This window comes from Apostichopus japonicus, chromosome 17 (genome assembly GCF_037975245.1).
Source record: "Apostichopus japonicus isolate 1M-3 chromosome 17, ASM3797524v1, whole genome shotgun sequence".
NCBI lineage: Eukaryota > Metazoa > Echinodermata > Holothuroidea > Aspidochirotida > Stichopodidae > Apostichopus > Apostichopus japonicus.
Genome location: NC_092577.1, coordinates 4,362,501 through 4,376,732, shown reverse-complemented (window position 1 = coordinate 4,376,732; position 14,232 = coordinate 4,362,501). Strand labels below are relative to the sequence as shown.

The window sequence follows — 14,232 nt, the reverse complement described above, 5'->3', positions numbered from 1 at the left end:
TTCTTCTTAAACATACTTTACCATTTGTTACCTTGCTCTTTTGAATTACGTGTTTCTTTTTTTTCTAAGAATTCTTATCAATTTGTTGTTGGAAGTTGCATTGGCCTTTCATTACATGTAGTACTACAATATAGTATTTTTGGTCTTTCATAATTTTTTTCTCACATATGCATGCCCAGCCGTTCTATGTATGTGAAATATATGAACAGTATTTATAAACTGCATTGAGTTTTTTGCTTTCTGTGCTATTTTGTTACAAAATATACCATTAGGCTGGCAAGGAAAAGTCTACATCGCTGATAATGATGCCTACTTTTATGGAATGGGTCAAAGTTCATTTGGGATTAAAATTGTTAAAATTGTGAAACTTGTTAACATACTATCTCAAGGAGTAGAAGTCAGGACAGATGACATATGTGGTAGTAAAGTGTAAAAACATAAGGACAAGAAGCTTATTGTTTTTTGGGGAGATCAAAGTTGAGTTCAGGTCATGAAGGTTACACAATGAAAATCCTTTGAAGATTCCTAATTAAGGGGAGCTTTGCTGTCATAAAGTTGTAACACACTGCATGCACAGGAAGGTGATTTTTCTTGGGGGAGGTAAAATGGTTCAAAATGAGAGCATATGCGCAATATCTGCAAAAATCAGGAGGGGGGGGGGGGTGGGAGCTGAACGATTTAACATGGTGATATATTACATTAACTTTAGGCCAAGAACGGCCGAGAATGCAATGCTGGTCACATCTCAGTATTTTCATACTTTTTCCTGTACATATATTACATGCTCTTATTACAAATAATGACAGATTCGTAACAAACTATGGTACAGTAGAACCACAATGCATTTATTTCCCATAACATTTGAGCATAAGCTTTGGGAACCATATTCGTCCACTACAACAACATGTAACAATTCCCCCACCAGTCCCCCCCCCCACCCCAACCTGAAAAAAATAAAACATTTGAGTGATGGCTAAGATTAAAGAGATGAACTTGCTTCCATCCTGCTCTTGTGATTTTCAAGAAGTTGATGGACAGATGGTGGTTGGTTTGGGCGTATAGTCCCGGAGATGCGCCTGGGGTCATCTTCTGCCAAAACCACATGACTTCGTTGGGACTTATTATCAATGAGCCTCCTTCTAAATACATCTTTCATTAGTTCTGGAGTGTACTTGAAGGTTTTTTTTTGCATGACTGGGACACAGGTCCATCTACCTGCAGATTTGGAATAATTTCTTGTGAAACTGCAAGAGAAAATGAAACAAAACATATCAGTTCATATTTCTGTACTTGCAGGCCTTAATAAAGGAAAGTGATGTGATGATAGTACAGTATGTAACTTACACAGGTTCCCCATCTCTTTCTGCTTGTCGTCTTCCTTTGTGGTGTTGGTAGTCAATACCAGCTAACAAATTTCCAGCCTTATACGAAGGAGGGCTGAAAAATATGTAGGAATTGAAACATTACATGATTTCATACATGATTATTACATGATTTCAATGAGATTTCATAATAAATGAGCAGAATTCAAAATCTTGGACAACATACTTACCCATAGGCAAACCGCTTGGCAGCATAAACTAGCACATGGCTCTGGAAATTTTCTAGTGCTGATGTGTGTCTGAAAGTGATATGAAGGAATATTCCATAATTTTAGGAGAAATTTCCACTGCAACTAGCCTGAAAGTATTTTCATACTTCTAGCTGCTTATCATTGATTACTTCACCACGTGGCAGGGCATGTGCAAGATATCTACCAATATCCTAACAAAAGGGTAACATATATTCAAGATTTGTGCACCAAAACCAGTACCTGAACTTCGTGTAGTATTTGATGTTTCTTATAAGATTCATGTCAAGCACAATCTCTCTCAGTGCTGCATGTGCAGGAGAGTCTGGTTCAAGGTCCTTCTGACTAGCTGGTAAAGGTCCATGCTGGCAACATGCTGGACTAACTCCATCACCTAGAGCCCATTCATGATCTCCAACAACGTGGTGAAGAATTCCTCTCCAGTTTGCCTTAAAAGGAAAGAAGAGATCATGACATGACAAGGATAAAGGTGAAATAGAAAGTATAGCAGAATTCCATCACAAGAAGTATTTATACTGGCTGCCTAACTTAGTTAAAATGATTATGACTGAAGTGCATGTTTTGAATGTAATATTATTAAGTCACAAGAACATATTTAACTTACAAAAAATGTGTCTGCACTTCCATCTGCATGCTGTGAGCAGTACCAAAAGTGCCTTGTTATGTCACTAATCCATGGCATGAGTGGCCTGTTCCTTGCCTTTTTTGCTGCCTGAAGAGAAAACAGGTAACAACAGGATGTGTTTGAGGTACATTATTTTTAGATCAAAAGAGAAAAAATAATCATGTTGACATATGAAACACAAGGCAATCGGACTTACCTCACTCAATTTCTTGCCAATATTTTTTGCCCCATGCCAAACGTCAAACGAATGAGTGGTTCCTTCAAGACCCTCTGTACAGTAGACAGAAAAGAAAAACTTCAAATATACCATGTGGGTGACAATGGAATCTGTGTCTTGGTAACTCAGTATGATAAAGAATTAAAAAATCTGCAAATGAACATTATTCTAAATGAAAGCTTACAAAGCAATATAATTTTTCCTTGTGTTTAGTACAACCAGTCATAAGACAAGTATATGTGAACATACACACACACATGAAAAATATTGTGCCATCAACAAGCCTACGAAAGTACATCAATTGCTTACTTAGGTAAGATTTAATTTGTGGGTGAGCATCTGTAACTACTTCCTCAACCTTTACATCGCTCTTCTCTAGCGTCTCCAGTGCTCGTAAGAAAGCAATTTTTTCCATGTTGGTCGACTTTAAGTCAGCTTCCCTCTTGTCAACAACCTGAATGTCCAGTATATCGCAGGTTTCATAATCCATTACACTGTAGGTGCAGTATTGTGCACAGTGCCCAGGACTGTCGTTCCTTCCGTCACCTGTTGAAGAAGTACCACATAATCATGAACACATATCTAAACAGTAAAATTATGTACATCATGAAAAAATTGCCATTATATATGCCCCTGACATGCAGGGCTGTAAAATATTAATTACACGACTTACCAGCGATAACTACTGTTTTCCCTTTCCTTGCAAGTAATAGCTCAGTCTGAAGCTGCTTCCAGTGTGCCTCAATTGCCGGAAAGGTGTAAGTCCTCTGGCTATAACTGTGGAGAGCAGAGTGGCACATACCAAGGTTCATAAACCTAAACATCATTTTGATTTTTGCGTAGTTATTTCCAGACAGTATAACTGCAGCTGAGACTGCTATGTCTCCCGCATTATTCCCTTTAAGCTTTGGCTGAGAATGCCAAATCTTGCTCACGTGTCCATGAGCACAAATCTGGAAAAGAGACAAAAGAAGTAGTAATCAAATAAGTGAGAACTAAATATATATAAAAAAAAATATTAACAAGCAAATAAGCCTCTAACTACCGAGGGCTACAGTAGTACCAAGGTTTTTTTTGAAGGTCAAGCAACTTTACCTGCTTAAGATATCATGTTCACAAGGTTTAGGGACTCTGACCTCAGTTGCCCTTTGATCTCCATGTAAAACAAAAGGGATCATCTACTGACCAGGCACTTAAAGATGTACCAAGTGAAGTTTCAGTTTTATGATACAGTATTTACAGAGTTATGTAATTTTGACCTCAAATGACCTTCGACATCCATGAAACTTACTAAGGATCACCAACTCACCAAGGGTTACACATATACCAAGTTCAAGTAATGTTTACTTTTTTAGTTATCTTGTCTATAAGCAAGTGTCACCTCCAAGGCAAAGATGCTATTTGCCTTTGGTGAGAAATAATTTAAATTGAGGGATAACTTAAATATAGTAGCCAAATCTGGACTGACAAAATGCCAAATAGAAACTGAAACGAACCCATTTCACACCAACAGCAGTTCCGACAAATTTTGTGACGTCTTGCGGAGGAGACTGGCAAGATTCTCTAACACAAGACTTAGGTCTACAATCCTTTAGTAGTTGCAAAAGGGACTCCTTGTAAGTAATGAATAGAGTATCTTCTGCACATGCCTCAGAACCTGTCCCATCATCTACATCCATCTTCAGACTGATCAGTCTCTGCAAAGGAAAGAATGGTGTCCAGGTCCAAATCTGCTGGTTGTTCTGGATGACTGTAAGAGAAAAATAAAATTTACATGTGCATTTAATAAAGGCATTAATTTAGCCCTGATTCTCTTTTATTCCAACAAAAAGGAGCGGATATATATAAGATTTGAGGCTGAAGTCAAGAAGCAGACATACCTAACGTTGAGATCAACACTCATGTCAGAGGAGTCGGCATCTTCTTCACCAGAATCCCAGTCAGGGTCAGAGTCCCTGTCAATTGAGCCTGGGGTATCATGTGGAATGATGTAGTCCCCAACATCAGTGTAGTCAAAACTTAAACTGAAAAAAAGTAATAATAATTTAAATTCTCTGACACATATTGGAATCATCTAAGGTAACATTTTTATATCCATATATTTTTTGGGTGTAAAAGTCACAGTCTTACTGTGAAAAGCTTGACCCAGGGCTAAGACGTTTGCATATGAAAGCATTTGAAACTGTTTTGTTACACAAGCAAGATATGTAAAAGCAATGAATGTAAATGTGAATATCTGTCGTAATGAGTGACCCCAAGGGAGTTGAAAATACAAAACCAAGGGCACCAGGTTATTGAAAAAGGATTACATGGACCCGAAAATTTGAAATGTGGGAGACTGAACCACATCGCCTTCGGGTATAACTTGACAAGGCTTAGGTACTTGATTGCAGCACAACATAAACTGCAAAATGTTCAAGAAAGGTTTCTGCTTTATTCATAACTATCCAAACATGCATACTTAAGTTGGTCAGCGGATGATGTTTCTCCAGATAAAAATGGTGTTGTAGCTGGCAGTGCATCTTCACTTGAAGCAGACATACTTGACACAGGTGTTGATGTCATCAGGCCTATGTTTGGTGTTTTGCAAGGAGAGTATGCAGAGTCAACTCTGAAAGTAAAAATACATGTACAGATAACATTGCAGCGAAAGCAATATATTGGAGTATATGAATAATACATTAGAGAATTCAAAGAAAATTCTGGCAAACTCAAGCACCACAATAAATCATTTTAACTGGAGTGTGTAATTTTTACATCATGAAATTTGATTTCCTTGTTATCATTTATTGTTGGATTAATTCAGCTTTGTGTGACATATTAGAACAATACAAGCAAGTGCACTTGTCTTAACTATATCACAATATCTAAAACATAATGCAATGAGATGTATCTATGAAGAGATTGCTTCAGCAAGCTATTAATACAGATATAATAAAGATATTTGTGAGTAAGTGACTTTGTTGTTTGGTCTTGCCGCTCAAATTGCTAATTAGTTGTAGATATCACCGTTGAAGCCGCTGCGAGGGAGGATGTATTTATAACTGGAACAAAGATATTAGGATATGGGTTTTGTTGAATAACTTCGCATATACAGTCAGCTTAATGGGACACTGCTTTGTTCTTCCATGGTAAATTCTATTACAGTATATTGTCATGCTTTCTCAAAACTGAAAATAATAAATCTTAAACCACTATTACAACTTTCACAGGCTTGAAATTAACCAGGCTTATTAAACAAATGGGGAAAAGGGTACAAAGCAACAATGAATGGCCACAACATCCTGTTTAGAGCTGACAATGATGACAAGACTGTAAACATACTGTAGTGTACAATCTCAAACCACATAAAGAGAGACTCAATCTCTTGAATGATATCCTTGACCACAAGAGTTACTGTGCATTCATTATGCAATGCTGCTTATCAACAGGGTGGTTTCATGAATAAAGACCTTTATTGTTACATTTCCCTTCTCTTTGTTCTTGCTATGATTCCCTATGTTGATACTCACGGTTTGGAGTCAATAACCAAACACTTTTACAAGCAAATACTATGGCGATCCTTCACTGATCTTGGGCACTGAAACACAATTTCTCATAGCACTTAAAATTGAATTTGTTACCAATATTATAGGCAATTGCATTACATTGTTCTGTGGCTGCATTGAGGTAAAGTTAACTGAAGGTCTTCATATGAGGATTATGAGTACAAAATTCGTAGATACTGGTGAGAGTAATATATCATTTTGGCTATAACATTCTCACCCTAGCTTCTAAGATCAATAAGATGTTAAAGGATTCTAGCCTAGCCCAAAGTACACCTGCTTTTGTCAACTTCCAAGCATGCAAAAACATGGTCACCATGCATAGGCTATGTTCCTTTACGAAACAGAAAGGTAACTAGCCTATACCAGGACACTTCTTCTTCTTTTACTTTTTTATTTTTCCTTGTTTCTGAAGAGAATATCCTTCTAAATTTTTGGTAAAAATTCATTCCGTTGTCGAGCGTGCGTATAAACGTTCAAGCATAAACGGTCGTAACAGCAAATACTAAACCTAAACTGCTCTGTTCACGTTCTAAAGTCGGGTTAGGCAGGCGTAGCCTAGGCCAAGGGCTTAGGTCTAGTAACGAAGTCGTATGAATACACCGGCAGTTTGATATTCTTTTCTTGTTTCACCATTCAAGAATTTGCAGGTATGCCTTAGATTCAATGAATTCTAGAACTTTTATGTCGTAGCAAGGAAGAGATTACTCACCTATCTAGCAAATATCGAGCGACCTCCGTGTCGTTCTTCAGCCCCAACTTCTCCTTCAGTTCGGTCCATCTTTCTACTTGATTCCCTAGGTGAATACGGGTGGCTTCATACCTTTGCTTTTGAGTCTTCCGCCACTTTCTCTTTTCCGGTGAAGTAAGGTTCTTCAAACTCTTGTATTTTCCTTTTGCGCGCTTCTGTAAGTTCGCTTCCATGATAGAATAAGTTTTTACTTTGCCGGAGTCGAAAGCAACCCAGTATATCGAAACGTACTACAATGCAATGCTTTAGTTTGTACAGTGTATTTCCAGGGAGTTGGTATGTCTGTGATACCCACGCACACGCAACTTTTTCGGGTTGTTGTGAATGAATCTATTTTAAGCAACGGCTCATGAATAAACATACTATTCACTGATTGGTGGAATTCAAACTAGTGGATTTGGAGAAATGAAAACTTTGTCGTGGACACTCTTACTCGTTATCGACATAAATCGTTAATTACTCGCTAATTAACGCTCTTGGCAGGGTGAAACTTGGATGGTATCTTAGTTGACTGTTTTATGATTATACATGTAAAAAAATCGATGCACATGTTAAAAAGGTGGAAAAAAACGACCCAACGCAAAATGCTGCTTTAAGTTATTTTTTTCTTCGTTCGTTTTGCTGATTAGTTTAGTGTTAAGTTATACTGTGGTGTTTATGGCGTTTATAAGCGGTTTATTGTGGTGGGATTATTAAAGTTCTATCGATTTATTTGATTTGCTGTGCACATTTCCATTTATGTTAACGTTGTATAGTTATTTACTCTAATTATCACTTGATGTTCGGTAGCTTTAAAATACCTTTTATGAAGTTCATCGATACCACATACAGCCGGCATTCAAAACGTTTGTAATTGTCTTTTTTTTTCTTTTTCTTTTTGTCTCTCTTTATTTTTTTTTATAGAGGGTGACTTCTACTTCGTGACGAGGCATAAATGTAAGGGTTTTTATTATTTCAATGAATGTCCAACGCACCTCTGCTCGCTTCATTGTCAAGCGTACGAAGTATGACTCTATAACATTGGAACTCGTTGCTCTGCACTGGCTCCCCCCCCCCCCCCCCATACAACAGCGCATTAAATTCAAAGTTCTTCTTCTTGCGTACAAAGCTCACCATAAACAGTCGCCAGCTTACATATCTGACCTACTACAGCTGCAACCGTGCACCACGCATACATGTTAATTAGATCATATACATCTTCTCCTCATTTGATCGTGCCCAGAACACGTGCTGTGTCATTTGCCAGATTGCTCACTCTCCTGCTATAGACCAAAAGAATGGAACACTCTTCCAAATCACATCAAGGATGCTCAGACTGTTCATATTTTCAAGAAACTGCTCAAATGTTATCTTTTTTCAACAAGTGTATTGTAATTAATTTCATGTAACTGTCTTTATAAAGCGCCTTTGAACAATTTTGTTGATTTTGGCGCTATATAAATGTCGTCTCATTGATTGATTCAATGAACGCCTGAACCTAATCTGAAGCATATATCGATAAGATGACATATGTGTGCATGCCATTTTGATGGGTTTAGATGGTTAGTGCTAGGAACAAGCTGCATCCGTGTGGCTCGTATCCGAAACCTCACAGGCGCGTCTGTATATAATTATGAGCGGCCATATCTGCAAAATAATAATAATAATAATGGAAACCGCGAAATCAAACCATAACTTGTCAAACATATTTAATATATTGAGAAATCAAATAACTGTCCAACTGAAAGTGAAACAATTAATTTGACATCACAATCAAAGATAAGAGGCAGGACACACATAAATGTGGGCGTTACATTAAAGCATATACATCAAACATAAGTAGAAATACAAAAGAATAACAAGATAAAAGAAAAATATATAACGTTGCCATATCTATATCAACAGAGGATGATGTGGACGTCCCTGTAATACTTTGTCATGCGTCATGTATACACACTGGCAATTACACACTTTGATTTCGTGTTTTGTTATTTATTTCATTTTGGCGGCAATGGCCGTCCATAGACGTCTGTCATAATAACTGGTGCTGCTATGCGGTGTCGTATTCTTACTCAATCGACTCCATTCGACACTAGCACTACATTAAGAAGTATCAAAGTTGCTCTTACTATATCATTGAGAATTACAACTGAATAACATACCATCAGTGACGAAATAATGCTTAATAATGCATATCCTCGTATTATAAAACAAATTACATTTTGGGGATTCACTGATCAATGAAACTATATACCCGTGGTATGCTCTCCTATTTTTTTTTAATTCATTCTTTATATTTATTTTGTCAAGGCATCCAATCATTTTTGCTTACAATAGTATTTTATGATTAATCAGCCTATATAGGGCGCCACTTTTATTGTTTAGTTCTTTTCAAACAGTTGCGGTGTCGCCATTTTGATTTTCGTCTTCGTTTGTATATCTACTAGCATCCATTTTCAGATCTACCGGTGCGTAGTTATATTTGCTCTCATTGCCATCGTCGTCGTCTGCGACATCACCTAACATGGCCCTCCATGGCTTCGGTAGACAACAGCAGAAGGACTTTACCCAAGGACTGATCAGTTTTGGATCAACAGGGGGATCGTTGGAGTTTGTCAACAAACTCACGAGAATCCCTACTATGATGGTAACGAAACACGTCAAAGGTGTGTAATACGCATGCGACAATCCGTACAGACGAGCTATACCCGTGCGGTCCATGGCACCTGTCATGGGAGCCATACTGGTGACATAAGGAGTGACGTCAGACACAAATTCTTCCATCCAATCAGTAGCGAGAATACTGGTGACGTTTTCAGTATCAACGTGACATTGGTCAATGAGAAGTGGGGGATCGTCTATGAATGGCGGGTAAGCCATGGCTCCTAGTTTTAGCCAAGTTCCTATTGCCATGGAGATTACAATTCCACATATGGCTCCCTTTGAATTGGCTCGTGGAAAGTAAGTACCAAGACTGAAAACACCCAGTAACGGTCCATTGAGAATTCCGACGACACTCAAGGTCAATGGAAGAATCTCGCCTAGTACCGAGGCTAAGAACGCCATGCATATGCAACCCAGTCCGAAGAATATCGATACGCATTTCAGGATCAAGGTGAATTTAAAATCTTCCATATCTGGCCAGAAATATCGAATAAAGTCTTGGCCAGTCATGGTCGCGAGTGCGTTCACCCCCGATGAGACCGTACTCAGCGACGCACTGAAGGCTGCGGATATCAAGAGACCGGCCACACCGGGTGCTTTCTGAAATAGCTCCACCATTATAAAAGGCATCAACTGATCTGAACTTTGAATTTTACCGGAAGTCAAAGGATCACATCCGGCGAAATATGCATACATACTCATGCCGCATAAGACGGCTAGGAATTCTACTACACCGATACCGATAGTTCCTATACCAGCGGCAAGCTGTGACTGTTTTAAAGTTCTGCAAGTCATGTACCTCTGTACGATGATTTGATTGGTCCCGACATACGACCCTGCGAGAAATCCATAGCCAATGAAAACGGACCAAAATGAGTGACGAATGGTTGGATTGAGACGGAAGTCTAAGAAGGTGTCACGCCTATCCCTCGCATTGATCTCGAACACATTCACCAGACCGCCAACCTGAATGGAGCTGGCCACGAGGGTTACCAGGAATCCAAGCAACATGACAACGCTCTGAGAAAAGGGAAAAGAGATGAAAGGTGTAAGACGCAGTGCTGTAGCAACGGGGTGGGGAATGGGGGGGGGGTTCCCCTCCAACACTCAAAATCAGAGAATTACGAGCATTTAATACCACCAGCTAAAGAATAGAAAGCTTTCGCCCAATGCCCTAGCTCTAACACAAAAAACAAGTTTTCCAATTGGGGAGGGGCGTCCCCTGCCCGTTAAGTAATTACAATGTGTAAATATTTTCCCCAAGGAACAATGATATGACATGGAAATTGGGACATAAGGAGTTAATCAACTGAATGCTGCTTTAAAGGTTAAATTCATAATCACGTGTCCTTATCGGTGTATGCCTTAATGTTAATATTTTGTTTTATAAATCCCAAAGATATTTTCTTTTTACTTTGTATAAACAATAGAGCACCCTTGAATAACGTTCAACAACATTTGTCTTTGACAATTTTGTAACCCATTTTAAATATGTCATTTCAGGCCATAAATCCCCATTTGAGTTTTGTTATTGAGATATTTATCTGCTTACCTCAATATCTCAAAGTCACTTTAAGGCCTCCGTAGTTTTCCAACAGGTGATGAGCAAACACAATTTCTGTTCCATGGACACAGAGCGTGTGACTAACCTCTTATCATTTTTGAATGCTAGCTAAACATTGTTCAATTCAATCACATTTCCGTTGTGTTTATTTCGATCGTCCCCTTTGCCCCTTACCCCCCACCCCTCACATCCACCCTCCCGACCCGGACAAATACAACAGGGGTGACGTCGAATTTACAGATAAACTTGAACATGTCAAGAAATCAATACTTACATAAAATCACCAGTGGAAAAATGAGAGAAAGACTAGTGAGGAGACATTTTTGGAACTTTGATATAAGATCTCGTGGGTTTGAGGTACCTCGGGGTAGGGGGGGGGGGCGAGGTAGTCAACACGTTACTCCTGGATGAATGTAGCTTCATCTTGATGGGTTTATGTATATAGCCTCTGAATGTTAGTACTGTTGTACAGGGGACGCGGACTTTTATCTATCTAAAATGAACAATCTTTATTCCTACAGGTTAAGCGCAGGACTGATAGATTGGTTGTTAAGGCCTAATAGTCTTTTACAATTCTCTCTGTTAAGTGTGTTGGGTATCACACCGGTCAATTGCACTGTTGGCTTGAGTTTTTATATGGAGGCTGCATTTTACCTTTACCTGTGTTAGCATAGTAAATAAACGATACGTGTTTAATGGGATATTCCCTGGGCAGACGATATTACAGTCACTTAAAATAGACAAATATTCCATCTTGTTAGTTGAAACACCATCTCAAAACCTGTGTGTCCCGTAACAAGACATATTATGTGGTTGATTGAATGTATATATATATATATCTATATATATCTATATATATATATATATATATATATATATTTATATATATATATATATATATATATATATATATATATATATATATATATATATATTTGCCTTTGTCGTTTACCTCCATTGCATTAACATAAAGTCTGTTCAAAGTATCTCTTTCGAGATCCGGCTTTAGGAATCACAAATGATTTTCGAGTTGGATAGCATCATGTTTGATCTCTAGAGTAGGGCAAAATATGTCACCAAAAACAGAACTAGTATTGTTCGATATAGGTGACAAACGCCTACAGTGGAATTACGATCTTCCTTACCGGTTTCGAACCTCTGGACATACAATCAGCGTCCATAGCCTAGTGGTTAGGGTGTCCGCGTACAGAGCGGGAGGCCCGTGGTTCGAATCCCGGTGGAGGCTGAAAGTTTTTTCACTGTTCTTGATTTCCAACTCATTACGATTTTCATTTATATATATATATATATATATATATACATATATATATATATATATTTAAGTTTCGGTCTACAAGCCCTCCCTTAGTGCACCACAGAAAATTTTCTGTGTTGTCATGATGGCGATATAGCTTGTCATTACAAACTTCGATTTGATGTACCATCAAAATGTGTTACCTATATATGAATTGATAACGTCATTGTCTATCCAAAATGCAACTTGTATCTTAAAATATGATTTTGCTCTAGTCGATAAAATGATTTTTTAATGTTCATATCAGAAATTCTGCTGATTTTTTACGATGTACTCATTCATTTTACTTTTGCCAAATGTTTTCCAGGAAATAGGAACCTAATGTAATTGTTTCACCTTGATTAATATATACAGCTACTTTAATCTTAAAAGTCAAACAATTCACATTTTGACATTATGTTCTCACGCAAACACTACCTGTAGTACGGTAACCTTTAGAATCGTCTTTCCACAAGTTCCCAAATTCAATAACAGTGAAACTAAAACCCACAGGAGCCAAATAAAGCGATACACCATGGAGCAAAACATGGAGATTTTACTTAGCAGGAGTTATCAACATTGAGTAAAGATTATATGGACATCTGTCACAAAGGTATATCCGTTGTAAGGGGGAAAAACCTTAAAGAAGCCACCTATAGTGATCATGTGACTTAGTATGTGACTTGGCTGTTGTTCGACCAGCACGACACCGCCCTGTTTATTTTCGTCACTAGAGGTGGGTTTTACAAACACATATTGAAGCTCTTAGCACGATGATGTCATTGGTGTCAGCCTCAATCCACATGTTAACATTTTACCTTGAAAATATGACAAGAAAAACCAAGAGCAAATCAAAGATTTCAGATGGGATGGGAAGGATTTCTCCAAAGAGAAATCACCATCACTGGTCATTGTCCACCATCACTGGTCATAAACTGAAAAAGTCAGACACTGCACATGCTACTATGGACTTCATTAATGAACTCAATCAGTTTTATTGTAGATTTGACGAGATCGATTTAAATGAAGAACAGCTTTCTCTTCGTGCAATTCTATTTGATAAGTGCAATGATTTAAACAGGGTTATTTTATCAGTTGACGAGGTCCATACGCTATTTTCTCGGGTAAATATACATAAAGCTAGCGGCCCGGATCGTACTAGTAACAAAGTAATTAAGTTATGCTCTGCCCAGTTAGCTCCCATCTTTACTGAAATTTTTCAAGATACAAATGACACTGGTGAGATCCCTGTTATTTGGAAAACTTCTGCAATCACCCCAGTTCCAAAATCACGTACAGTCATTACCTTAAATGATTATCGCCCAGTGGCACTTACTTCTACCGTAATGAAATGTCTCGAAAAACTTATCCTTAGGACTTTGTTAAATGAGAGTGGCGTTACCATAGATCCCATGCAATTTGCATATAGAGCTAATAGAAGTGTTGATGACGCAGTCCTATCAGTGGCGTCACCAGACTTTTCAGTCTGGGGGGCACAGGGGGGCACCAACATTTGATGGGGGGCACTAAGGTGGATACGGATTGCCGTCCTGGGGGAGGGGTCTAAGGGGAGGGGGTGCCCTCCAGGTGCGGCGGAACGGGAAAATTATTGGGGGGGCTAATGTGTAGAGACTATCTAAGCGGAGCGCCACCATCGGTTGGCGCGGAGCGTACAAGAAAATTTTGGGTTTTTCAAATTCCCAGATGGCCGGAAACGGCACTTCCCGAGTGTTTTATGCTGCGAATACCTAGCCCTAAAATATGGGTCTCAAGCCTGCAATTTCTCAGATTGCACGTAAAAGTCTGTAAAAACATTGTAATTTGTATATTCGATGGTGTTTTAAGAGAGTAGCTATTACTCGTAGTGTACTCGCAAAGACGTTTTTGAGTGTAGTAAGGGGATGTTGGAGAACTGGCTGAAATGAAGCAAGTCATTGGCCTAAGACGAAGTTGTGTTGCGCTTACCGGTACTCACACTCACTGCTTCCACTTTTCACGGGGC

The 14,232-nt window shown here is 38.5% G+C and overlaps 2 protein-coding genes across 2 annotated transcripts in view; both read right to left on the bottom strand.

Annotated features, from left to right (window-relative positions):
• Positions 1–464: 464 nt before the first annotated feature.
• Positions 465–7,257, bottom strand: LOC139984318 (uncharacterized). The gene is made up of 12 exons (XM_071998185.1): positions 6,691–7,257; positions 4,895–5,044; positions 4,314–4,457; positions 3,930–4,183; positions 3,107–3,386; positions 2,743–2,979; positions 2,413–2,486; positions 2,196–2,303; positions 1,814–2,019; positions 1,553–1,621; positions 1,345–1,437; positions 465–1,244 (listed from the first exon to the last, which is right to left on the bottom strand). The coding sequence occupies exons 4-12, from the start codon at positions 4,110–4,112 to the stop codon at positions 980–982; spliced, it is 1,515 nt and encodes a 504-aa protein (XP_071854286.1). The 5' UTR covers positions 4,113–4,183; positions 4,314–4,457; positions 4,895–5,044; positions 6,691–7,257; the 3' UTR covers positions 465–979.
• A 952-nt stretch (positions 7,258–8,209) lies between these two features.
• LOC139984310 (sodium-coupled monocarboxylate transporter 1-like) overlaps positions 8,210–14,232 on the bottom strand; it is a 9,560-nt gene continuing 3,537 nt past the window's right edge. The window contains exon 2 of the mRNA XM_071998175.1: positions 8,210–10,392. Coding sequence (XP_071854276.1) covers positions 9,100–10,392 — 1,293 coding nt within the window. The 3' untranslated portion in view covers positions 8,210–9,099. The remainder of the gene's footprint in view (positions 10,393–14,232) is intronic.

Bases quoted from the DNA above. Each gene is read 5' to 3' on its own strand.
- LOC139984318 (XM_071998185.1), bottom strand. From the start codon at position 4,112: ATGGATGTAGATGATGGGACAGGTTCTGAGGCATGTGCAGAAGATACT. The intron at 3,387-3,929 runs GTTCGTTTCAGT...TCTCTTTTCCAG, and splicing joins CTGCTGTTGGTGTGAAATGG to ATTTGTGCTCATGGACACGT. The intron at 1,622-1,813 runs GTACTGGTTTTG...TATCACTTTCAG, and splicing joins AAATACTACACGAAGTTCAG to ACACACATCAGCACTAGAAA.